This window comes from Manacus vitellinus, unplaced genomic scaffold, assembly GCF_001715985.3.
Source record: "Manacus vitellinus isolate BGI_N305 unplaced genomic scaffold, ASM171598v3 scaffold_3_pilon, whole genome shotgun sequence".
Lineage (NCBI taxonomy): Eukaryota > Metazoa > Chordata > Aves > Passeriformes > Pipridae > Manacus > Manacus vitellinus.
Genome location: NW_021940535.1, coordinates 45,701,217 through 45,727,405, shown reverse-complemented (window position 1 = coordinate 45,727,405; position 26,189 = coordinate 45,701,217). Strand labels below are relative to the sequence as shown.

General features: G+C 39.6%; 1 protein-coding gene across 3 annotated transcripts in view; it reads right to left on the bottom strand.

Moving 5' to 3' along the window:
• The window catches only part of DIP2C (disco interacting protein 2 homolog C), a 143,156-nt gene that overhangs the window by 109,310 nt on the left and 7,657 nt on the right, over nt 1–26,189 (bottom strand). For all 3 annotated transcript variants that reach the window (XM_018075646.2, XM_018075644.2, XM_018075643.2), the window contains exons 3-5: nt 21,646–21,756; nt 3,921–4,046; nt 2,861–3,070 (exon numbers count right to left, since the gene is read on the bottom strand). In XM_018075646.2, coding sequence (XP_017931135.1) covers nt 2,861–3,070; nt 3,921–4,046; nt 21,646–21,756 — 447 coding nt within the window. The remainder of the gene's footprint in view (nt 1–2,860; nt 3,071–3,920; nt 4,047–21,645; nt 21,757–26,189) is intronic.

Below are 26,189 nucleotides of genomic sequence, written 5' to 3'. Positions count from 1 at the left end.
ATAGAGGCCTTCGATTTTCAAACAGAAACATATTTGAAGTATATAAAAGAAACATTAAATGCACCTGAAGGATCAAAATTTTGTAGTGAGATGATTAACTTTATATAAATTTACAGTCATAGGCAAGCACTGTGTAATTTTCACCACATGAACTTCGTGAGCTTTGAGATAGACTTTCTCTGATTTTTATATACATAGAAATCCAAGCCAGGTAATACCAACAAATGAAACTTAAAAGATCTTAGAAATATATACAGTACTGACCCAAAGAAGGGTCAGAACACTAGGTATCTTTTACAGATTTCACTGGTTTAATCTCTAAATTCAAGAATTACTGAACACAACGGTGATACATATGCCAAACTAAAGATTCTCCCTGTAGCTTAATGCAGACACCAGAGCATCTTAAAGCTGAAAATAAACATTAAAATGATATCTACCCCAAATCAGAATTTTGGCCACAAAAGAGCAGCAGCAGCAGTCAAATTGAATAAACAGTATAACATTAAAAGCATATAATAGCTTATGCAAATTATCAAAATGATCCACAAAGCTGAACTCTGATTATATTATAACCAAAGCCTTTTATCAAATCCCTTCTCAGGACTGTATTAGTGTACTTAAACTGGAAAAAAAATCTCCCTTTGATTTTGTGATACATTCTGGAGGTCACATCCTAGTGAATATCAGAATGGAAGGGGTTTTTTGGTTATCATTAAAGGTCTTTCCTGTTGCACGCTCAATTTGTATTTATCAGAATTGTCATCTTCAGAGTATGGCAATATGTCCTTACATATTTACAGCTGATTTCTGTCTTGCAGGCTGGTCTGTCTCTGGGGAACAACTCCCTGCACCAAAGAAACATCAAGCCATGGTAACATATGTTCTTTCTGATCAAGAACAAGCCATTTCCAATAGTCAAGGAGCTTCAAGGAACAGGATTACTCTTCTCTCTTATATTCTCTGCTACCAAAGAGGATTATTCATCTATCATCACTGGCCCACTGCCTCTGAAAGAGTAAGGCTATCTGTGGGAATACTTCAAGTCTATTACCTCTTAGAATACATTTAAATGCAAAATCCACCTCCTTGAATTGGAAAGAAACAAAAGAGCACTTTAATGTCAAATTCTCACAGAATGCAGCTCACCCATGAAGAAATTCATCTTATAGTTATCAACTGTGTAGCTTCTCTTACATTTTCAGCGATCTTAGCAACAATGGGTGACAGAAACCATAAGACCAGTCTCAATCTGTTAGCAGATACCACTCATATTTTGTATCCAACTGACCTTTCCAATACTATATCACAACTGCTATCCAGCTATTGTCAGAACAAATGAAAACATGCATATACTGAGGTAAACTCAACTGTTAAGCTCAACTGCTTCCTTCAAAGGCAAGATCTTTTTAGTCAACAAATAAAATGAATATAAGTAGTATATATTCCCTTCTGCAGAATATTGTCATCTTAATTTAGCTCTATAAATGCTGTATTATTTACCACAAACTCAGTGATTATAAAAGAAGACTTACTGTGTCAGATTTAAAATTACTGAAATGTCACATTATGAAGAAGCTATATTTAAAGACACATTAAGACTTGGTGTGTGAGTAATACAACCTTTCAGAGTTTGGGTAAATTTAATTCTCTATGCTATAATTTCCTCTAGCATTTCAAGATGAAGTCAGAAAATAATCAAATGCAATGATTAATGTGTTCCAAAGTGTATGCCTTTCTAAAACAAGGTTCTAAGCTATTCATTTAGCATGAATTTACGAATCCAATACAAGTTCTTCCCTGACTGCAATTCAGCAGTTCCAGACCATGGTGAGAGGATTACTGAAAATACAGCTTGATATAGCTATATCAAGCTATATCAAGCTAAAAACAAATGGATACAAACTACTCTTCCAGTACATAAAATCAGGAACGTTTAAGGTGACTTCATGTATCTCATTACATATACTTGAAAAGGAATGATCAGTTGAGGAACAGTCACACAAAAGTGAATTCATATGTGTAGTAGAACAGTAGTGAGACTGTATTATCTGTTCCAACATAGACTCCAACAGATTTGCAGTGAGACACTCCATCAAGAACACACCAAAGCAGACACTCTGCACGATGAACAACTGAGGAGTGAAGAAAACAAGCCTTCCTTTCAATATATCTAATCAAATAGCTGCCTCATATTAATGAAAACTAATATCAATGGCAAAATATTCAGAAATAATGTCTGTGCAGCTTCTCCCTAAAGGAAAGAAAGCTTTGACTTCCTAGGATCTTTCAAAGGATATTAACAAGCTACTAATAGTAACAGCTCCCTTCTCTGAAGGTATATAATGGTCTCTCCCACCGAGTATAATAGCTAGATATCCCAGTTCAAGTATTCTAGATCCAATTAAGGGCAGCAAAAATATGTTTAAGTGGACTACTGTTATCAGAATTATCAAAAATCACTCAAGCTATGTAATGAAAGTGGTCCAGCAGTGGGAGAAGCTCATATGCAAGCAATCCCTAATGATGCATGCACTGATTTTCCTTACTGATGAATCCAACAGAGACCTTTATAGTGCTAAGTAATGGAAGTCATCCAACTGTACATTTTAAGATGTTTGGAGGCAATAGCTAGACCCTGTTTGCCACAACATAAGTTTACTCCCAAATCTAAACTGCTATTTTTTTTCCCCTCCTCAAATAGGAACATAAGACTATCTCTCTATATAACATATGTAAATAGAAAAAAGCAAAAAAGCAGTACAGAAAAGACTTTTTTAAGACTTCATTTAGCAACATCATCTGAATGTGAGAGTCAAAATTCATGCCATGGACATACTCAACATGTCTGTATACTAACCTATATGTGTTTGAGCCATAACATCAGCTAGTCTGTGTGCAGCACCACTGCCTCCACTTTGTGTCGAGGAGGAGGAAGTGGTTGATGTGGTAGAGCCGTGGATCGCTTGACTGATCCAGTGTTCCATGTTTATACTCCCCTGACTTGAGGTGGGAGTTCCCTGGGAGTCGCCCTGTACGGAGCCTTCATCTTCTGAACCAGAAGAAGTATCTAGTAATTAAAAACAGACTGTTAACTTGCAGTGCTTTGGGGTTTTCTTAATAGAAATAAGGCATGTTCATATTCCAAATCTAAAGAAAGTGCCATTAAGAAAATCTCAGGAAGGTGGGTAAACTTAATCAGAAAATCCGTAATACTGAAAGACCTGAAACTAAGTCAGTTGCTAACTACACACTGAGAGAACTTCCCCGTTCTAAGGTCATGATCTGTATATTATTGTACAAAAAAATAAGGATAATAAAAGTCTTCCTTTATAATGTCAAACATAGAACCTTCTGAAGATCTCCAGCTATGTATTAACAATACAGAATATACAAAATACTTTCCCAAGCTCACTCCAAAAAGTCTGTGAAACACTTTTGCAACTGTACAAGGTCCACTCCTCACTGAAATGGGAGTTCCAGCTGGATTCAGTGAGTATGGGAATGCATGAGATAGGGGGTATTTTCAGTCTAGTAGATAAAAGAGAAGATAAACTTGAAAAGGAATGGCACAACTAATTGTGAAGTTGTTACATTATAGTATTAGGCAATAAATCAGAAACTTGATAGGAATTTTGACTATCATAAAGTATGACAAGATGGCCATAGTTAGGTCCTTGTAAGACCAAAAGGACCAGTGCAAGCTAAGGTACCACCATGGGCAAAGCAGTCATGTGAACTGCCCCTGTTGACTTTTTCTACCATTCAGTTCACCTTCTCCTCTTCAAAAATACCTCAGAATTATGCTCAGTGTGCGTCAAATGACATTTCCATTACTATCTATGCAGACAGATTAGTAGTTCATAGCAACACAAAAAACCATTTTTAAAATTCCCATAAAAATACAGAGAGATACTCACCTGGAGGTGTGTAGGCATCCATCGATGTTTGCACCACCAATGAACGTCGTTTTGAGGGCATGGGGACTGCCATTTTCCTTTCTTTATGTTTAGCAAGGGCTGCCTGAACTGCTTCTGTGTGGACATCTGGAAGAAAAGAGATTTCAAGCCAGTGTTAGACAGAAACGAGCCGTTCCTCTGTGCCCCCAGTGCACCTGTGCACAGGTTCGGGCATGTGCCAGCCAGGCTGACAATGCACACCGAGTGAAGAAAGGCTGGGAACTGCCTGAGTTCTCCTCACTGTAGGAAAAGCAGCTATAGTGGAAAATGCTGCACCAACAAACAAGCCCTCTGAGCTGTGTGATATCCCCAGAATGGTGTTGCAGTATTTGAAGAGCAGGAACATTGCTTCACCAGAGCAAACCTCTGTTTAACCAAGAGCTGTTACTTCGGTGGAAGTGTGGTGCATCAACATTGCCCATTTTTAAAATTAATGAGGTTTCCAATTTACACAAAAGTCACACAGATGAAGTGAACAAGAACATTTACTTGAAGGGTAAGAGGTATGTGAAATGTCACAACAGAAATGGTAACAGGTCGCCCATTCCCAAATCCTTCTCCTGCCTCTGTCACTTGGCATTATTCACAGAAAAATAAGTATTACGTAGGTGGAATGAGAAGAAAAAGCATCCTGAGCACAGACCTGGTGCTTTGCAGGCAGGTGTTACACACAGCTCACACCAGCCCACTCCACAGTATCCAACAGATCTCTTCCCCTTGGGGACATAACCAGGGAATAGCTTCTCTACCTTTCAAGTGTATATATAGCTGCCTGCCTCCCAAAGCTTGAAAAAGGCCACTTATCATGTCTAAAAGAGGTGAGTGACTTTTAGATAATGACTTTGTTTTATGTAAAATTTTTTAATTACTATCATAATTACACATTGAAATAGGTCTGCCTTTAGTTTACTACCTTGTACTGTCTGTCTTGCGCACATGAGGAGACTGCATGCAAAAGACATGGCAACCAACAGAAGTCCCTTGTGGTTGCCACATAGTGACCACCTGACATCCTGCCTTTCAACCAGTTGCCACTGGTCAGCTGTAGAAAATACGGCAAGTTGGGTGCATAATTTAGCTATTCCCATTTGTGAAGTAGGAACACAGTGAACCAGGTCTAACCCAGACTGATTCCACTTCTGCTGCTGCCGAATCTGTTTGAAGACCACCCTCACAGGCTGGGTTGGCAGCAATCAGTCATTTTCCTACTCCTGTATTGATGTGATGGTAACTCTGAACAGGTAATGTGCCCCAAGAGAAGCAGGAGGAAAAAGAAGAGTATATATATCTTTATTTAAAGAAGTGTTGGTTAGATCATGTCAGTGTAAGTAACTTGTTGTAAGCAACAACCTGGAAGGATGACTAGAAGCATTAGATGATAAGCTGCTGATAAGCTCCAGTGTTTCATTTTCATTAAAGGCATTCCCTATCTTCTGCCAGGGTTTAAGCTCCTCTCAGTGCAAGTACGACAGGGAAGGGTAAGTATAAGAAAAAGAGCATTATCAGCGGCTTCTGTGACTTGTTCTCGTTCCTTTTTCCTTTTGTTTTAAATCATGAAGAGGATGAGTACATCAGCAAAGCAAAGCAAAGTAAGCAAACAGCAAAGCTGGAAAACCCATTTTTTAAAAGATAAAAGAGCCATGCAGCTGACGGACCAAAACCGAGGAACGCTGCAATTGTTAAGATCTCAGAACAATTTCTGTTCTGCCAAGTCATTATTTTAAAATATAAAGTTTAAGGTCTTTCTTATAAATAAAAAATGATGAAAAGTTTATGTGAGAAGAAAATAAACTATGAAAATAAACAATGTAAGTCTTTCCCTAACAGCATGTCCCCAAGATAAATTCCTACCTGCTCACTCCACACTAATGTCAATAACGTTTACAGGACTGAACATGCTCACTAACAGTTTGTGTATCTTATCTATCAAAGGAGGAAAATTCTTAGTTTTCCTTGAAAGGATAGCAATTAGATACCAAGCAGTAAAAAATGAGCTTTCCCTTTTAAAAAAAAACCAAAATCAAACAAAGAAAACAAACAAACAAAAAACAACAACAACAACAAAAACCAACCAAACAAAAAAAAACAAAACAAAAAACCCCACAAAAAACCAAAAACCAAAAACACACACACACAAAAAAAACCCAAACACAAACAAACAAAAAACCCCCACCAAAACCCAAGGCTCTTCAGTAATTTTTGGAAGAAAATAAATTTTGCTGATCAACACAGGAGGAACTATTTGTATATTATTGTATATAGGATTGGTTTTTTACTGTAAGTGTTAGGACGGAGAACAAATTCTTCCAAAAACTTTTAAAGGAGGACAGCTGACAGAAAATCATTAACATGCTTAGTGACAGCTGGACGCTGAATCATAACTTGCGAATTCTTTGATTTCTTTTCTGATGCTGTTTTGATGCAAGAACGTAGACTCATCCGCTTAATTAAAAACACTCTGCAGGATTTTAATTTTCAAATGAGTCCACAGGAGTCCAGGAACTGAATTGTTTTCTTAGTAAAGCACATGCTTGATATGTTTATTTGTAATGGGTTAGTGTGGAACAAATCAGACTATAGATTGCTAAAAAAGCCCCAAAACCAAAACCTCACAGGAAACAAAAACAATGGAAAAGATAAGAAATGCCAAATAAACAAGAGGGAAGCTGACTGAGGAGAAGGAGCATGCACACCTGCTCCCAGACCAGTCTGCAAGGTCAACTATTCAAAAGGCATTGCTCAGACTATGGCGGTTACCAAAAACAACAGGACACGTCTAGAAAACGCTGAGGACAGATAGTCCAGAGATGGTCCAGGGATCATCAGCAAGAGGTTACAGGTTTTTAGGGGGAGAGAAGAAAAGCCAGCAGAATCAGTCAAGCTTGGATAAAAAAAATCTTTTCACAACATTCTCTCCCAGGAACAAAACTCCTGGCTAAACAAAGTGTCTCTAGGCATATAAAGAAAAGCAAAGGATTATGTAAAGAATAAGTAAAAGCCTATATAGTTTGTATGGACTTCTTTTTGAATGAAAGCCTATTGATGGGTTCTGAAGATCTTCAACCTGTTTTGACATTCTTTGTACAGAGACAGACTACCTTTGTACAGAGTAGTACTTTTTAAGCTAATGAACATTTAAGCCATTCATACTTACAGACCGAGACCCAAAGTATTGAGAAATCAGAAAGGTGAAGGAAAGCCAAACTGATACTTCAGAATTACACTTGAGAACAACTCACAGGTTACAACATCTATCCTGTAACCACAGCAAGATAGAAAATGTAAGTCGGTTTGTTCCCAAGTATCAGCTTAAGATATGCACTTTGCATACACCTGATTCGCTTTTCTCCAGGTTTTAGCTTTGCTTTTCTGATTTATAAGCCAACTTTGCTGATGTAGCACAAGGAATGTTAACCAAAATACAGCTAATAATCTTTTATTGTACTTTCATGAAGCATGGATTTAAATCCAAACTGAAATGTACATTCCTCACCAAACTGTGTCCCTGGTGATTTGCTTCTCATCAATTTAACAGGTGTTAAGTCTTTACCTTTATCATGGTGAAAGATGGGCTGTGGTGTCCATCATATTATAGGTAACTCACTGCTTGCCCACAATGTGCCCCTAGCAGCTACTGAAAAAATACATAGAGATTTGTAACAGGAGTTCATACAATAGTAACTGGAGGCTCCTTGTTCATTAAAGGAAGGAAACTACATTTGTGATACACACCAGAACAAAGTATAACAAAGGTGCAAAGATTTATACAGGTTCCCTCAGGACAGGAAATTGCTATCCCCCCGATTCCCATCAGCACAAAGCAGTTTGTATTCTCCACAAATTGCACACAGCATCAACAGGAACATCACATTAGAATTTCAAACCGTCTCTGGTAGGGTGATGCCCCTGTCTTGCACGTCTGACAAAAGTGTCTGAATTGCCTTCTCAATCTACCCTGGCATGCTCAGGCTAACTGAATTCATCATACTGTCATTGAGCACTGCTTTAAAACACAGACTTCTTGTTAATTTTTTCTGAAAAAATCGTTCAAGTATGAAAACTTTGTCCAGAAATGCCACACATTCTTTTTTTGCATTAAAAGAAAACTAAAACCCCACTTCTGTCTTTTCTCATAGTGTTGCTTGCCACAATTTCTCACCTACTATAAACTTATGATAGAGTTTCAAACACATAGATACCTTCATGTAATTGCACTCAAGCCTTTAGAGAAAGTCCTAAGTGGAAAAAAAACATGCTTTTAGGAAAAATGTTCTTTCATATACAAGTCTGTGACATAGTGAGTACACTGTTACAACTGACAAAATTACTCCAGATCCTGACCCTTCAAAGCACCCCCGGAGATAACAAAATCTTTATCCTTTTCCCACCTGGCTTTTCCAAAAGAACGTCTCAAAAGAAAATCTAAAGCAGAGTAGAATCTATCTACAGTAGTAGGAACCAACATACAGTGCCTTATTTGCTGCTGTCCTCCACTGTTTTAGGTTGCCAACCATATGTTGAATCCAATTTGTGTGTTTGTACTCAAGGAATCAATAAATGGGAAAAACTAAAGCAAAACACTTGGGAAGGCTCATTGCTTAACTTGTGCTCACTGCTTAACACCAATCAGCTTGGTGTTCAGCATTCAACCTGACACATACATCTTCTAGGCTGCCTGGTAATATTTAGCAGACTGTAGACAAAACAGCTCTGTCCCCAGTCTTTTCCCTGTTGCATTCAAGCATTTTACTTGTTTATTCCCTCCCTTTACAGTCTGTGACAGGATAGAAAGGGCAAGCATACTTTTGGGAGTAAAGTCAGGAAGTCAAATAGAAAGGAAGTGGAACTGTAAAAACAAGTAGGTGGTAGAGAGAAAGTTTCCCTTCAAAGAGTTAATCATCTATTAAACAAGAGATAAGGCCTCAAAACAAAGGGAAGAGAAATTAAAACTGGCATAGAGAATGAGAGCCTGTAAGTTCAGACTCCCAGACTGATGACCTATGGCATCAACCACTGCATTCCATAATCAGAAACTCTCATCTATTGCTAATCGAGGTAAATTCCACATTCCACCAAGCAGGATGAACTGCCCATCTTTCCTGGGAGGTGCTCTGCTTAGTGCAGTCATTCTTTTCATCTGGTTTATCTCGCAACTTGGTACAATGTTGTGCTCCTTGTTTAACTGAAAAGGCTCAGGAAAAAACCAAACCCACTATCAGACACCGTGCAGCACCAGCTTGATATGGACACCGTGTTCTCTGTGGTCTTTCTCAGCTTCCTATTCAATGCCCATAGAAAAGGGAACAAACCCACCTCTCTGTTCCTGTGGAACAAAGTGACATCCTGCCTGCACTGACATGCTGCTCCAGTGGGATCCCTCAACACAACAAACCAGCAGGAGACTGGAGCATCAGTGGCCAGCACACAGCCCAGCCAGAGTGGTGAGCCTGTGCTCAGACAGCGCTCATCTTAAATGCATGATGGCATGTAAGAGACAACCCATTCTCAAAGGGGATAACTGGGTGACAGAAGATATTAGGGAGATAACTACTAATAGGTGTGCAGAGGTCAAAGGTTAAATAAAAATGCCCCAAAATACAGAAACAAACACTGTTGATTTCAGACTGCTCAAACTTCTCACTCCTTGTTCACAGTGTTCTTTAACAATTTATTCCATACACTGTTGATGACCTGAAATCTAATCTTTTTTGTGGGAGAACATGAAAAATTTTTATTTAGTCAGAAGTTGAGTTGGATGGTTATTTTACTGTCCCTGGGATAACAGAAGTCTCTTTGGAACTGTTAAAGAAGTCTTTTCTGGAGAGCATACTTTCTCTCCTCCTTGCACAAACAAATGCATACTTAGAACAAGTGGTGACTTCCCTCTATGACAAGCTGCCCTCTCCTAGTCATTTCCCTTGGGCAAGACAGTATGTACGATCCTTCCAGGCTCAGCTGCCTCCACAAGCAAATCAGTCTTCCTTTCCTGAAGCAAAAAAGCAATTGTTATGTGATGAACAAGGTCAGCCATTTCCTGCTCCACATATGGAGCCGTGCTACACTGTCTTGTGTTTCTCTACAGCTGCTAGAAGAGCACTCTTCTGAAGAGTGCATCCTCACTTGGCATGGAGCATAATCCTGACTCGCCCTTCCCCTTACACCCCACAAACAGGGATTCCTTACTTGGGCCAGATATGGTGTCCTTGAAAATTTTGAACTGTAACTGAGACATTTGAAACATGTTGCAAATTCCTAGTCCTCCTACAGACTTTTGCAGTTTTTAGAAGAATGAGTTTGCTCCTTTTTTGTTCGGCATTTCTTTAAAAAAAAACAAAAACAAAAACAAAAATCTATTCAACAAATTAAGAGTTGCATTCTTCCTGGAGGTGGAGGAGTTGTTACATTTTTTTTCCTATATAAGTTTAACATGCCTCAGCAGGTTCCCTTATTCAGTATTAGCTGTATTTGCTCCATAGGCATGTCAAACACTCAACATACTGAAAGCAAAGCAATATCTCCTCGTGGATCAGGGATCTGGGTATGAGTTCTACATGGGTCACGAAACAGCTTCCCATGGCAAGCAACAGCTACATTAAAAAATTCCACATTATAAAGCTGGTTTTAGCACGCCTTGCATAAAATGCCTCAGCACACAAAAGAAAAGCAGTATCTTTTCTTTGTACTTAAAACAGGTCTTGCAATTGCTGTCAAGTAGTTCTCCTACATCTCATTTATCATGTAGCCCTGTTTCTTTTTAAGACATGAAATTAAACTGGCTGTAGACAGGAATCTTGCATTGCTAGAATCAAGATAGTAGAAGATTGTTTCTACCTCTGTTTCTGGTATAATGTATTCCTTCTGTTGGTTTTGCTCACGTTTTCATTTTCCTAGTAATTATAAAGCCTTGATACACAATCACCAGCTGTTTAAGAAACACAAATATGGAAAAACAAGCTGTTGCCTAATTTTTCCTGTACAGATGCAGAATTACATAACAGAGTCCCTACCATGCAGCCTGGTTCTACTGTTCTAAATAAGTGGTACTACTTCCATCCCTCCTTTCAGGGGACTTGCCCTGGAAGAATAAAACTGCTCAGAGACATACCTGAGACATACCTCAGTTGTAATCTGAATTCATCCATTTCCTCTACTTCTTTTGCCTCATGTAATTCTTCTCCCCTGATCTCTTTTTGTCTTTTTTTCTTCTTTTTTTTTTTTTTTTGATTTGGTTGGTTGGTTGGTTAGTCGGTTTTTTTGAGTTAGCCCTTGGAAACAATTTTTATTCCTTTGCTTTAGTAGCCAATTCCTAGTAACATGATGATACAACTGGGAGTAGGACTCTGAGAAGGTTTAGCCTTCTTGCTTGTTACAGGATAGCCCACAAACACAACTGACTTGCAGAATGGCAGGATTAAGATCAAGAAGGTTGATGCTCTGCTCTAATGAATTGAGAATGCCAAAGGATTTTTAACAAGAGGTCATTTATGTACATACAATACATAGTTATGTCTTATTTATACTGCAGTAGAGGATCAGCCCTGAAGTCAGACATTTAACAAAAGTAAAACCACAAATAAGTCTCTGTCATAGGAAAGCTGGCATCTGGGATGGCATCAAGGAAAACAGTTGGAAGAACAGGCAGAGGAGGCAATGGAAGGAAGGGCAGTTATCTGCATCAACACATAGTGCAGTAGAATAATCACAACAAGCTCTAGTTATTACAGGGAGACAACTGATACTATAGGAAAACAGCATTATGAAAGGTGAATTTTGGCTGAAAATTCTTGATAAGACAATTCTAAGTATAGCAATTTTATGCTAAATAATTACACGGAGAGAAGGTTGGCAATTGCTGTCTTACAGGAAACCAGTAGTTGAAAGCATGAAAGTCTCTTATGAGTTTAATCAGACCTTTGTTAGAGCTACCATGGAAACCAAGGATATACTGAGAATTCATTTCCTAATATGTGGCCTGTAAGTACTCTGAGTAGAGATAATTTGGTAGCTACATCTATTGGAAATGCAATCAGGACATGCTAAATAGGGTGAGACACAGTAAATGTTGTATCATCAGAACAGATTACAGTTGGGCTTTGTCTTTTGATTGTCCTGGGCTAACAGCACTGAGTTGTTTTCAGGCAAATACAGGGCAAGTGATTTCATAAAAATTGCTGTGTTCATCCAACACAGATCAGTCCTTGGGAAATCATTTCACCCCTGGGAATGTGAATATGAGTGAGTCCATATAATAACAGATCTTTGCTGTGGGTGATGCTGCAATGAATAAATCTCACAATACTTTCACAATCTCTCTGAGTATTAAGACAGGAAAGCACATAGCCCCAGCAGTGTGACACCTAATTTCTCTCCAGCTGCAAGCAGGTGTGGTATTAATTCTGAAATATGGCATTCACAGCAAACACAGTGAATACTTGACTGAATGCAAGAACAGCTGCTCTGAGATAACTGCCATTTATAGGAGGGCTGTGGAGGTTACTAGAAGAAATAAACTGTTGCTTACCTTCCAGAAAACAACTTAAGTGTGCAAGTTTCAGCCTTTGGGATGTTTAAACTATATATACGGGGCCTCTGGTTTTACTGGGAACTGGGGATACATGAATATGCAGGGGAAAGTTCTGCTGTCATTTCATGAATTTGGGGCCAAATTTTGTTGATCTGTACAGTTTTTGACAGTGAAAAGTCAGTGGTTTAGGAAAGATCTCTACTCCCATAAATATGCCACTGAAAAAGGCTTGGCTCTTCAAGGATGCTGCAGCCAACAAAGTCCACAGGAAACTGTGCTCTGTGAACTCCACAAAGGGCTGTGCCCATGCTTAGTACCTCCTGAGCATCTTCTGTCCCCACCTGGTACACACATGCAGAAGCTAGATGCTTGGTATATTCTCATGTGGTTAGAAAGTCTAACTCTAAAGAAGCATGGCTGTCATGTCCCAGTTTGGCTGGAAGTGGTGATAATCCATAATTTTATGTAGAAGGAAGGGAAAACCTGAACACACAGTTGGGAAAGATGTGCGGGTAGGCTGTGAAACACAGAGGTTACATGCTGGAAACAGAGGACACCAAAATAGAAGACTGAACTCTTTATGATTCCACTGCTAGTTTTGCTGAAAGGTACAGTTTTTGCCTTACTTTGGATTCTTCAGGTATTATAATAAAGCATACTTTAAAATGTCTTTCTCAAAACTGAGATTTAAAACTATATAAATTCTATTCATAAGTGAAATGAAAAAACATGCAAGTCTCCCACTAATAATTTCCATCCCTCCATTTATTTATTATCTCATTTTTAACGCAATCTGAAAGTCAGCCTCACATGGTGATCTCATCTCAGGCCCCCTAACTATGCAAGTAAACCAACTTCCTATTTGTTTCTCTCTGGAGATCCTCAAATAATGTTCCTCAAGAGTTCTACACTTATCCTTATAAATTTTTCTGCTGGGTCAAAAGCAAGAATGTGGCTATGTAAGTTACATATTTGCCACAGTTTTTCTTCAACCTCTTTTTTGCACTGATCGAGTTGTAGCTTGAAATTAACTTTGTAAGTAAGCTAAATAGAATAGGAGATTAATTAATTTCTTACTAAGTCTGTTTACAACCAGGTTAATGATTTCAAATTAACTCTTAAAAGTAACCTTCACTAACCTCAAGGGTTAAAAAACTATTTGTTTTATGACAAGCCACGTAAATACTTCTACGCAATTCTGTCTTGATACATAGAACATTAATCATATTTTCCTTTCCCCTTATTCTTTGGAGAAATGCTATGTGATGAGGGTTCAATAAAAATGATTCCTCAAATCTTCCCACTCCATCCTTTGCCACGTACAACAACTCTCATAGTCTCACAGTGTAATTCTTCTTTGTCAGCTCTGGCAGGATTGTAGAGTGAGATCTTGAATATCCTTTCAAAAGCACAAAATATAAGTTAATCAAATATTTTAAAATCACCATGAGGTAAGCTGTAAAGATGCAAAGTGTCAGCAACCTTTGTTAGGGTTCATACACACACTTACCTCGTGGTAAATGAAAACAAATATGTGGTAAGGCTCCTAGAGCAGAGCAGATCAGCTACCCAGCTACCTCGGGTCTGGTGCCAACTTCTCTAGGATTTGGGTCTACAAGGAATGTTCTTTTATTGTTAGCTCCCCTATCTCAAATGACCCTCAAACCTGGCCTGGGATGATTTGTTCTGAATTTTCACAATTTCATGCTCAGTATAAGCTGTTTAGTCTTTTCCCCGTTGAACAACAGTGTGGGAAAGGTGGTTGAGGAATTTTTGCTGCGAGAGTTGTAGTAGGGATGCATTTGTTTTGGCAGTACCTCCAAAAACCTCCTATATTAAGATGTCTTTTAAAAGAATTACTGAGTGTACTTGGAAAATGGGCTGTTCCTTGCAGTGGTGGGATCTCTGGGGCAGGAGCTGGCAGCTCTCCAGGGATGCTGTACCAGACCAATTTTTTCTTTCTCATCTTGACAACGTAAATGTATGGGACAAAATTCAGCAAAAGTGGGAGAAGGGAGGTAGTCCTTGCTGAGACTGGGGGTACCACAACCACTTTACAGGCAGTACCCTTTTTCCATACTACCAGTTGAGAGATGCTGATTCCACAAACGGCATTTCTCAAAACACTCCATTTCTCAGCTCCCAGCTCTGTGCTCACCCTCTGCTGGGCCTTTTAAAATCTGTCCGCATAGCACATGTAGCACACATGCTCTCATCTGCTGGCCTTTCCTCCGGGACAGTACGAAAGAAGCCTGCCTGAGTTCAAGAAGTGTTTGGACAACACTCTCAGGCACATGGTGTGATTCTTGGGGTGTCCTGTGCAGGACCAGGAGTTGGACTCAATGATCCTGATGAGTCCCTTCCAACTCCACATATTCTATGATTCTACGAAGCCTTTCACAGAACAATTTCACTTATGCTGCTCTTCCCACATAATTTCTGACATCTGGAGAACTCAGTTTTTAGAGCTAACTGGCCTCATTTTTCTTAAGGATTACACTTGCACCATGCAGGTGGTGCTCTGGTCATCTTCAAGCCTCCTTAGAGAGCTCATGAGAAACAAGGAACTTAATAAACTTGGCCCAACCCATCTCTCCTATCATCATCTCATCAGAGGAGAATTCTGGTGCAGTAGAAATCATAGAGCTGCTATCTCATTCCTAACACATATATGTGCCTTGAACACATTACACCCCATTCCCTAACATTTAATGTTTTTTTTTTGTTTGTTTCTAAATTTTACTGGTGCACATTTTTTATGTTATCTCTTCTGGTTTTGGTTGTTTGGGTTTTTTCACTGACAAGATGTGGAAACAGTAAAAGCCGATACATGAGAAGGTGCTCTGGTTGTCAGCATTGGGACAAAGAAATTTAGCATTTTGCTTTGGCCTACTCTAAAGGCCACAGGGTGTTCCCTTGGAAAAATGAAGTTGGAAGGGACCTGATGTTTCAGTTCTTTGTGTATTGAACATCCAGCTAAGGGAGGACAACATTCCTGTTCCCTAGAGAGCAGTTAAAACAGATGCTGGAAGTCCCTGAAGGAGAGTTGCTCTCTGAACCCTGCAGATCATGACCAGCTGAGAAACAAAGAACTGAGGGAGATTTATCGTGACCAAGAAAACAATTTCTGAAGACAAGGACCTGCCCAGTTACCCCTGGGGTATGTCTTTTGGCAGTGCCACAGCAGCAGCTGCTGCTGTACTGCAGTGCAGCCTTTATGTGGCAGCAGAGCCCAGCTCTGCTTCAGGCCACCACAACAGGCAGCCACAGGCAAGGGGCCAAACTCGAGCAGGACTACTTCAGGGTAACACTGTGGAGGGGTTACAGGTCACTATTTTAAGCACCAAATCAGTTAAGACCATTCTTCCAAAAGCAAGACAGCCTATACAGTGGTGTTTTAAATAATGGTGGCAGAAGCTTCAGGTCCTTCTATGAGGGATTCAACATTAGCAGGAGCAGAATGTAGTCAGTGCTAACCAGGGAGCAAACAGGTCCCTAGTGACCATATGGAGGGCATATAAGGACAAGATCCTCCAAAAATCTCAGTCTTCAGCTGAGTTAGCTCATTTAGATGGCATGGCAAGGGTGTGAAAGCTAAGCCATTCAGATTAGCCACTGCCTACTCCATCACATAATTCCTATCTCCTTATCTCCATACCAAATTCATGGCCTCGCAGCTTCCAGAAGTATTTGAGAAACCTAGTTTCTAAATGTTACTAAGGAAACAAAGCTGTTTGTCCAACTGCAGCTAAATCTACATGACCATTACTAACTCATACTCCAGTCCGTGCCTAATTTTGCAGTCCCATTGCTCGAGCCAGACCAAGCCCGATGCTGACATTCCACATGCAGAGCCAGAAGTGCAGTGCAAGCCTGCTTTCCTCTGACTGAGTTTTCTTGCCTGAAAATCCACTGGCCAGGAAAGCCTCTTGGCCAAAGTTACTGATCTAGCCTATAGCAACATTTGGCTTCAGCATCATCTTTAGCCCCCAGACAGTGTTATAGTACAAGCACAGGATAAGGAATGGCAGCTGCTAAGAGAAAAACATTGCCATGATCTACACTTGGAAAACCTTTCCAAATGCTTTTTCAAAGTGAGTAAATACTAAGTGATCCTTTTAAATTCAGTAGTAAACAAATTAAAAAATGCTTTTGGATTAAAATCAGCTAAACTATTTGCCACATTTGTATAAAGTACTTAATATAGCTTAACCCTGTTAAGCCCAGTTACTACACTTACAGCATCATCTATATCTTTAGGCATCAAAAAATTATCAAAGCTGACTTTTTGAAACATAATGATTTCAGGATCCCTTCTTGTATGAAAAAAAGCAGCCAAGGAATTTTAAACCTTTTCAGTTTTAAAGAATTAGACTAAATTTCCAATGTAGGCTGAATTCTAAAATCAAATTGTCTTGAAATGCAAAATGTACCAGAAACATTTAGGGGAAAAAATAGCTTCTGTAAACTCAAGATTCAATTTTATTTAGAATATAAAAATCATAGAAACCAGGTTTTCACAATTACAGTGTTAAAAATTCTGTTACATTAATGAAATAATAATAATAATAATAATAATAATAATAATAATAATAATAATAATAAAGACTGAAGTAAGAAAATAGGTAGGGATTTAAAATGTCACAGTCTGACATTTTCCATAATAAAAGACCAAAAGTTGAAGGTGGTATTAGTGGCAGCAATAATTCTGAGTCTCCAAAGAGAGTTCATTAAACAATCTTCACTGACATCTAAACCTATGTAAAAAGCAAAGGCATGGAAGGAGAACTGAATGACTTTCAGAATCTTAGACTTCCAATTAGGAAAACCTTACCAAGAAGAGACAGAAAAGTACTTTGATCAGAGTCGGAATGGAGGATCTGTTTGCAGATGTTAATTGAAATAAATTGTGCAAAAACACCAAGGAAGGAAAATGTTTTCCTAGAAGTGAATTCCTTATTGGTTAAAGATGTGCATTCATTTTCTTTTGAGCCTTTTCCAAGGAGATGTGCCAAATATGATAACAAACACTGAAACTGGGTAACAGCTAGGATCTAACAATCACAATGTGATCAGAGCAGAGATGGTGAAGTATTAAGCACAGCAAAACAACAAGTAATACAAAGGTTTCTACCTGAAGCAAATCTGAATTTGAAAACAAGATAACGAGAATGAAATCTGACTTGCAAGTTTGCAACCTACAGTAATAGAGTATGAATTACAGACCAAGAAAGAAACAGGTTTCTGATCTCACAGGGGCAAAGTACAGAAGGGGAGAACACAGTTCAGGGTAGGAACATTGCACTGTATCTAAGCAAAGCTCCTCTGAAAGTAAATTTGAAAATGATCTGATAACTTTTCAAAATTGAAATGTATGTTTACATTTACCTTCACTGACATTTGCTCCATACTGTTTTCTCTTAAGCAAGTGAAGATGCAGGAAGTGTTCAAACCAATTTGCTGAAGAGCTCAATGACTCACTGAGGAGTTATGCTATACAACAACCAGTGTAGGAATTCAAAGCCTGCCACAAGTCCCCAAAATACTGTCAGGCTTTTCAGTTTTAACACTGAGGACATTTTCACAACAGCAAGATCTGCATTTGTAATGTACTCCTGACTCTCCTAAAGTGAGACTGCTGCACTAATAACAACCCTTTACACTCAATTCATTACTTTTCCTCTAAGCAACAAAGTTTTTGTCTTTATTATTTATATATATATATATATATATATATATATATATACATATATATATATATATACATTTATATATACATATATATCTCTCTCTCATTACAACAACTCACCCTATCCCTAAGGCAGGACCTTATGCACCATTTTGCTGAACAAATGCCTTCCTTTTAAGGCAGCAGGCAGCAACTGAAACCAAGGAGCAGAAACACCAACTCAGAGCACTCCTGGGGGCTCAGAAGAGGCACAGGGAAGCTGTGCATGATGTTTCCTTTTGCCCATCCCCAAACTGACTCAACATCTTAGTTTACAAATGGCACGCATAGCTTAAGCAGACAACTTTCAACACACAGTCAAATGCACATGTTTTTAACAGAATTGCTCTGGAGAGTCACAGCTTGGATGTTGGAGGACCATGTGCTGCACGCCCACAAATTAGACAAGTTCAGGAATAGTATTTTTTTACCTATTTAAAACCACTGGGTAAAAATCAGACCATTTTTAGTGTAATGTTGGAGAAGCTTCTAGGAGATTATATATCAAGGAATTATCACGCAGATACCACAACCATTATTCAACAAAAAATTGGCAGCATCTACAGTATGAACCCAAGGTTTCTGAAGGGAGAGGGGAGTTTTAAAAATTTATCAGAATGGCCTGGACACACATGAACTTTCTCTGACACATTTATCATTTAATTTTCCTTTAAATGGGACTGGCAAGCTCTTTGACTAATGCAATGAACCAGAGATATGTTACAAAAGGTTTAATAAGGAGTTTTCTATAATTTTCCAGTTGTGTCAGCACAATGAGTCTGACTCCGTCCATAAAGATGCATCTCTCAAACACAATCCAGACCTTCCACAGTCAGCTCCTTGGCACCCTCCATAACCACCAGGTTTTGGCTTATGACTCTCAGTTCACAAGGGCCTCTCTGCCACAAAGGTGTGCTGTTGTCTATAGCTCTCTCATCCTGCAGCTGCAAGAGAGGCAGTACCAGATGAACCAGTCCGTGGCCTCTGACGAGGACGTTTGGGAACGTCCTCTGGGAAGGACGTTTACACTGCAGCAGTCCCTACAGCAGTTGAAACAACAGCTGAGAACACCTAGCCTTCATCCAGCTAAGATGTAGTACATTCAGTTTATGCCTTCAAAGGTACGAGTAAAGAAGTTTCAGAGCTCACTTTTCCTTCACAGAATTGTTAAGGTTGGGAAAGATAAGATTATTGAGACCAACCATTAACCCAGCATCACCGAGTTCACCACCAAACCACATCCCCAGGTGCCACATCCACATGCCTTTTGAACACTTCCAGGGATGGTGTTTCCACCACTTCCCTGGGCAGCCTGTTTCAATAACTGACAACTTGACCACCCCCGCAGTGAAGAAATTTTTCCTCACCACAACCTCCTTTCAGGTAGTTTTAGAGAGTGATAAGGTTTCCCCTGAGCCTCCTTTTCTCCAGGCTAAATACTCTCAGCTCCCTCAGCTGTTCCTCATAAGACCTGTGCTCCAGACCCTTCACCAGTTTCACTGCCCTTCTCTAGACACGCCCCAGCACCTCAACATCCTTCCTGTCAAGGCTGTCAAAAACTAGTAATAAACCAATCACTTCCTGCACTTTGTGTTATATCTGGAGCAACATCATGAAGAGAGTTCAATCCCATTCATCTGGAAATAAGTTTTTACCCTTTTGTTGAGCTTTATAATTAATTTTATCTGCCTTTAATCAGTAATTCTATTTAGGCATAATGATGTTCCCAACTTGTTATACTTCAAATTAAATATTTTTCTTATGGTATTTACTGAACTAGAACCAGTACAGTAAAATCCAGCTCTGCCACAGAACCACAAACTGGAGTAGGTCAGCAGGAGCCTTTGGAGATCATCCGGTCCAACTTCCTGCTCTAAGGAGGGTTACCTACAGCAAATTGCTTGGGGCCATGTCCAATGGGGTTTTGAATAGCTCCAAGAATGGAGGCACCACAACCTCTCTGGGCAACCTGTGCCAGTGCTTGACCACTCGTTGAGTAAAAAAGTTTCTACTTGTGCTTACATGGATTTTTCATATTTCAGTTTGTGCCAGCTGTCTCTTGTCCTGTCACTGGACACCAGTGAGAAGAGTCTAGTTCCATATTCTTTAATTCTCCCATCAGGTACTTATATATGTGGACAAGATCACTCCCCAGGCTGTACAACCTCAGCTCTCTCAGCCTCTCCTCACATATCACAGGCTCTATTTGTTAATCATCTTTGTGGTTTTTTGTTGGACTCGCTCCAGTACATCCATATCCCTCTCGTACTGTGGAGTCTAACACTGGATCCAGCACTCCAGGTGTGCCTCACCAGTGCTAAGCAGATGGGAAGGATCACCTCCCCAGACCTGCTGGCAGCATTCCTCAAAGTGCAGCCCAGGAGGGCTTTGCCATAAGAGCACCCTCCTAGCTCTCCACCAGAACTTTGCTGCTTTTCCAGACAGTGGGCCCCAAGCTGTCTGAGTGCATGGGGTTATTCCTTCCCAGGCACTGGATTTTGCATTTCCCTTTGTCAGCCTTCACTGTATTCCTGTTTGCCCACTCCTCCAGCCTGCCCAGATCCCTGTGAATGGCATTACACACTTGTGGTAAATCAACCACTCCTTCCAGTTTGGGATCATCTGTCAATGTGGGAAGAGTGCACTCTGTCTTACCAACAAGGTCACTGATGAAGCTATTAAGAGGTACTGGAGCCAGCATTCACCCCCAGAGCACCCCACCAGAGACTGGCGTCCAGCTGGACTTTGAGCCATTGATCATAACTCTCAAAGCTCAACACTTCAGCCAATTTTCAGTTCACCTCACTGTCCACTTATCTAATCCATACATCACCAGTTTCTCAAGGAGGATTTTATGAGAGACACTGTTAAAAGCCTCACTAAAGTCAAGGCATACAACATCCACTGCTCTTCCCTCCACCTCCAAGGCAGTCCTCTCATTGTAGAAGGCTATTAGGTTGATTTGATCAAATATTCCCTGTCCTGATTCTCCTTCACAGAGGGTAAGTTTTCATTGCTCAAGACATTCCCACTGGTCCCAGATGCCTTGGATTCCTGAACACAAGTCTCATCAGTACAGATCAAGGCAAAGAAGGCATTAAGTGTCTTAGCCTTTTTCATGCCCTTTGTGACCTGGTCCTCTGCCCTATTCAGGGGTGGGCCCATGTTTCCTCTTGTCTCCCTTTCGTTACTTATGTGCCTGCAGAAGGCCTTCTTGCCTCCCTTCACATTTGCTGCCAGATTCAATTCCAGTTGTTCTTTGGCTTTGCAACTCTACCCCTGCATGCTTGGACATTCCTCTGTATTCGCACAACGAATGCTTCCCGTATAGAGCTACATGAGTTTACAACAAAATTCTTTTTTAAAAAGAGGAAAGAAGAGAACCAGACATTTCAAGTTTTCATTGCAATTCTGGGGTCTTCAGTTCTACTTACCCGACCTGTAGCGCTCATCCCGTGACCCTGAGGACCTGCGACGGTGATATCGAGAGGAAGAGGACGGAGTAACAGGAGTTCGACGTTCTTGTGGTAATGCCTGGTCCACTCCTGCAATAATAAAAGAAACCAAACAGCTCATTCTGATTGAATTTTTGAAGATTTATAGTGAGGGGGAGTTCAGCACACACTAGAAGCAGAAAATGAACATTCAGTGCCTAAAGCGTGTCATGTCAAAACACACTACTTGCCTCTGGTCAGCTTTTCTGGTGTGGTTATTTTCCTGATTGTCTTTAAGGAACCATTTTTCCAGGATAATGGACAACATAAGAAGAGCACAGAGACAGTAAGCTTGGAGATTTTTTTTCCCCCCCAAACAGATGACTTTTCATTAAGCAGTATTTAGGAAATATTTTAATGAGTTAATAAAGGCAGACACCATTGCAATGTATATTGAAACCTTCCTGCACATTGGTTAGTAAGAAAACTTAGCCAGTGTGTATCATCTAAAACCTCATCTGATTGATATCAGTTGGTGACAACACAATACTAACGTGTGGAAACTAGTTCCTGTGGGAATTATAGTAATACATATAGGCATTTTTAGCTACCAAGGGCCAGAAAGTAAACAATAACTGCACCAAACCAGGCTGAAAATAGCAACATGTTCCAGCGAAATAATAGAATTAGCCTTGTAATTAGCCTTGTACCTGCAGCATCTCAGTATGCTGGGCCTAAATATCAGTATTTTTAGATTGAAACCTTTTATTCATCCCTTTCTCATAGTGAACTTGCTTTCTTTTTTAATAGTATTTTCTTGAAGGTTTCTTAAAATTACAGTAGTGGTATAACAACAGCATCATAGATAAACACTTCTAGAAACTGATGTTCCTAGACAACTTCCAGAGAAGAGTGAAGGCAATTACTTACACAGGAAAATTCAAACAAACAATAGGAAAAGAAAGTAAATCTGCATCTGTAATAATGGCATAATATGGTACCCTGCTCTCTTCCAGAGAAGAACCTGAGCAGACAAGCCCAGTAAACGATGCATTCAGGTTTGAGCTAACAAAGCACAGGGCCTTGGGTGCTGTGATGCACAGGGGTAAAGAACAAGGAGTGCCTGAAAAAAAAATTGATGCTTTCTCATGTTTTTTTTTGCCTTTGAGAAGCAGTTACACACTATGTGTAACTGTAAGAACAGAAGTAAAACTGGCCTCTTGCGCTGAGGGTTCAAATGGATGACAAATAATTTGAAATTGGACTCAACAAAACAATGCATGTAAATATGTTCATATTTTTCAATTAAAACACAATGTAAAATCTCTTCACTACTATTTCTGAACTATTCAATGCCAGCTTATTGGAGAAGATAAGAGTTTACATTTGTGGAAACAATAATTTTTATGTAGAATACAGATCAAGCAAAAATGCTGTGATGACTTCAATCAATCTCAGTTAGGTTTCAACAGGCTCTTTAAAAAGCACATTTTAAAAAAAAAAAGTTGGCATTGTATGCTTAGTTCTTTGTGAAAACAAACTGCATTCAAAATCCAGCTTCTCTCTTAAATCTTTGGAATATCAGCAATGTCAAGTCTGCTTTGATTTTGTGGAAAAATGGATGGTTGGCTAAAAAACATACTTGGAATAAAATCTTATAGGCGCCTAAAAGACAGAATGAATCCATAAATTTTCTTCTACTCAGATTGTGATTAATAATTCACACTCTTAAATCAAATAACATGTCTTCGTTTAACTCCTCTGTCTCCACATACAGTACTGTGTAATTTCTCTTGCCCTTGTATTCTTTAAGGCAGGTGAACCTGACTTCTGAATCACTGAAATAATGAAAAGAAATACTTCCTCCTCATTTTTATATTCAGAATTTTTCCTTCTTTATTTGGTCACCCTGAAAATGAATAATACATAGTTAATAAAAAAATTAACTTTGATTGAAATTTTTCCAAAAATTATCTTTCAGTCTATACAAGATGCTAAGATCATTATTCATCTCAGTCCCTATCCACATTGCCAGGAATGAAACAATCTCTAGAAATCACACATATTTACAACAATCCTAAAAAAAACCACCCAAAAATTGTAGACCTAACACTGTTGCTGTGTGACAGAGGTTTTGTGAAAAAAAAGCAGTGCCACGCTTCCCATGGCAAATGATTTGTGTAGGGCAACGGTATGTGGAGAAAAACAAAGATAATTGAGGTGTTGCCACTTTGGTACAACATTGTGATGATACAGGAAAAGGGGATTAACTGCATCTTTCAAACAACAATAGGCTTTAGAAACTAAAGAAGAGAAATTAAAGAAAACTAAAGAAGAGAAAGTAAAGAAAACTAGAGAAGGAGAAATTAAATTCTCAGGAAAAGCATCAGTTTCAGAGGTGTGCAGCTGCTGCAGGAGGGAGATTTTTCAGGCAGACCTGAAAGCCACTGGATAAAATACGTTCAAGCCTGTGGTTTCCTTTTCCTGGCCTAGTGGTTGTGAGACATCTCAAGTGTCTCAGTCTCTTCTTCTGCAGCTCTGGGAAATGCAAAAAGATCTTTTTCCAGGTGCGAAAAAGACAGTGCACATAAAGTGACATCAAATACTTCCCCTACTGTGGCAGAAGACAGCAGGACACCCAACTGGCCTGCAGCACTGCCGCCCACAGCGCTCCCTGACACTGCCCAGGGCTCCTCCCTTCTCCAGCTCACCATGGACATCATGCTGCTTCTTATTCTTACTAAAGATACACAATTCTCTCATCCAATCTTAAAACTGAGACACTTCAGCTAGTTTACTTCCCTTTTACTTTGCATTCATGTGTTTGTTCTTTTAAGTAAATCAGTTGTGACCCAATTGGTAATATGGATTTTCTTCATAGAAAAGAAAGAGAGAGCCCCAACATCCTGCACTAGTAGTCATTTAAGGCCACAGAAAACTAAAAGAGAATACGAAAATGTCTTCTGCATTTATGAGCTGTGGGGGTTATTTGATGGCTTTACTTCCCAGTTTCCCATATATACAAAAACAGTGACTAAACCTCTACTTGTATGGAGCAGAACGTGAACTCGGCTCACTGATAGCACCAATTAACCATGAGGAAGTTAATGCTGCACTAAAATACTGAGGAGAAGCTCTCCATCAGCCACCTGTGGGGAGATCTCTTCATACTACGTTCCTTTAATGCGCAAAAACAGAAAGCACTGCCCAACTTTGGAGAGAGAGCAAGAAACTGGATGACAGTTCCCTGCTGAAGGGGTTGGAGCAGGAATTAGCTGGAATCGCCCGGACTCACAGCTTGGCTTCCCGTGCACCCGCTCCCTCGCACGGCACCAGTGATGGTGTGAGACAAAGTGCACAATAGGAAAACCTACACACTGCCATTCCTGAGCGATGGGTGGGAGTAAAAGCCATGCAGAATAATGAGTACCATGAAATCAGTGAAGTGTTGCCATAAATAGCGAAGCAGTGTTAACAGCCGAATTGTTCACCTCCATGAAGGCTCTGGCGGTATAGTGCAGTAACAAGCATCTTTTTTTTTTTCCCACTTTGACTTCTGAACATAACTAAACCCCAAAAATTGATGGCTTTCACAGCCAGCACAAGGGTCTGTGAGTTAAGTGCTAATGCTTGCTCAAGTGCAGCTTCGCCCAGATGCATTTGTGAATTGGTGGAAGCAGTGGCATAATGGGCTTTGAGAATCTGTACTTGGATCAATTCCTAAATTTCAGGAGACAGTAGAGCAATGGATGGCTTTTCTAAAAGAAAGGATAGTGTCACACCAGTATCCTGTGTGCAGACACAATCGCAGTCACTGTCAAATTGGCATCATTCTTAATAATACCATGGTCTACTTGGCACTAGTGATTGACTTGTCACAAGCCACAAAGAATTTTAGCAAAATATATATGCCTGGAACACAGATGTTTTATATGAAAGGCTGAGAAATCAGCCTTTACAGTCATCACATTTCACATAAGCATCAACAGGTGCACTAGAGCAAACAGCCACATTCTTAATACAAGCTAATGCTGCTAATGCAGGATCCAGCTTGCAGATTAAGACACCTATATTTGGGTGTCTACAAGAAGGTGCTTAAACTAAGCTCCCATTATGAAAAACAGAGACCTAGACCAGGACTCAGAATTCTAAACAAAGGTGTCCAACTTATTTTCAAATGTTGTGGGCTATGACACTTGGCTTGACCAGAATGGCATATTATCCCCTTTAAGTCTTGTTTTATGTGTGCTTGCTCTGTGCAGATGTCTCCTGTACTACAGGAAATCCTGAACACTATTAGAGACCTATCTTCAGGCAACTACATAAGCCCAGTGAAGCCTTGAGAGCTATGCAGGTGGTCAGTGGAGGTATCTACTTTTGAGTAAACTGAACAGCTCTCTGGGTTTCATCAACTGAATTAACTGTGTCTCTTCACATAAGAATGGAAGCTTAAATACAAGGTTCATAGGCAGACAACTTAATGCAGATATATCAATCCACAAATCCTAATCTGCAAGCTGGGTCCTGTCTTGACTGTATTTAGC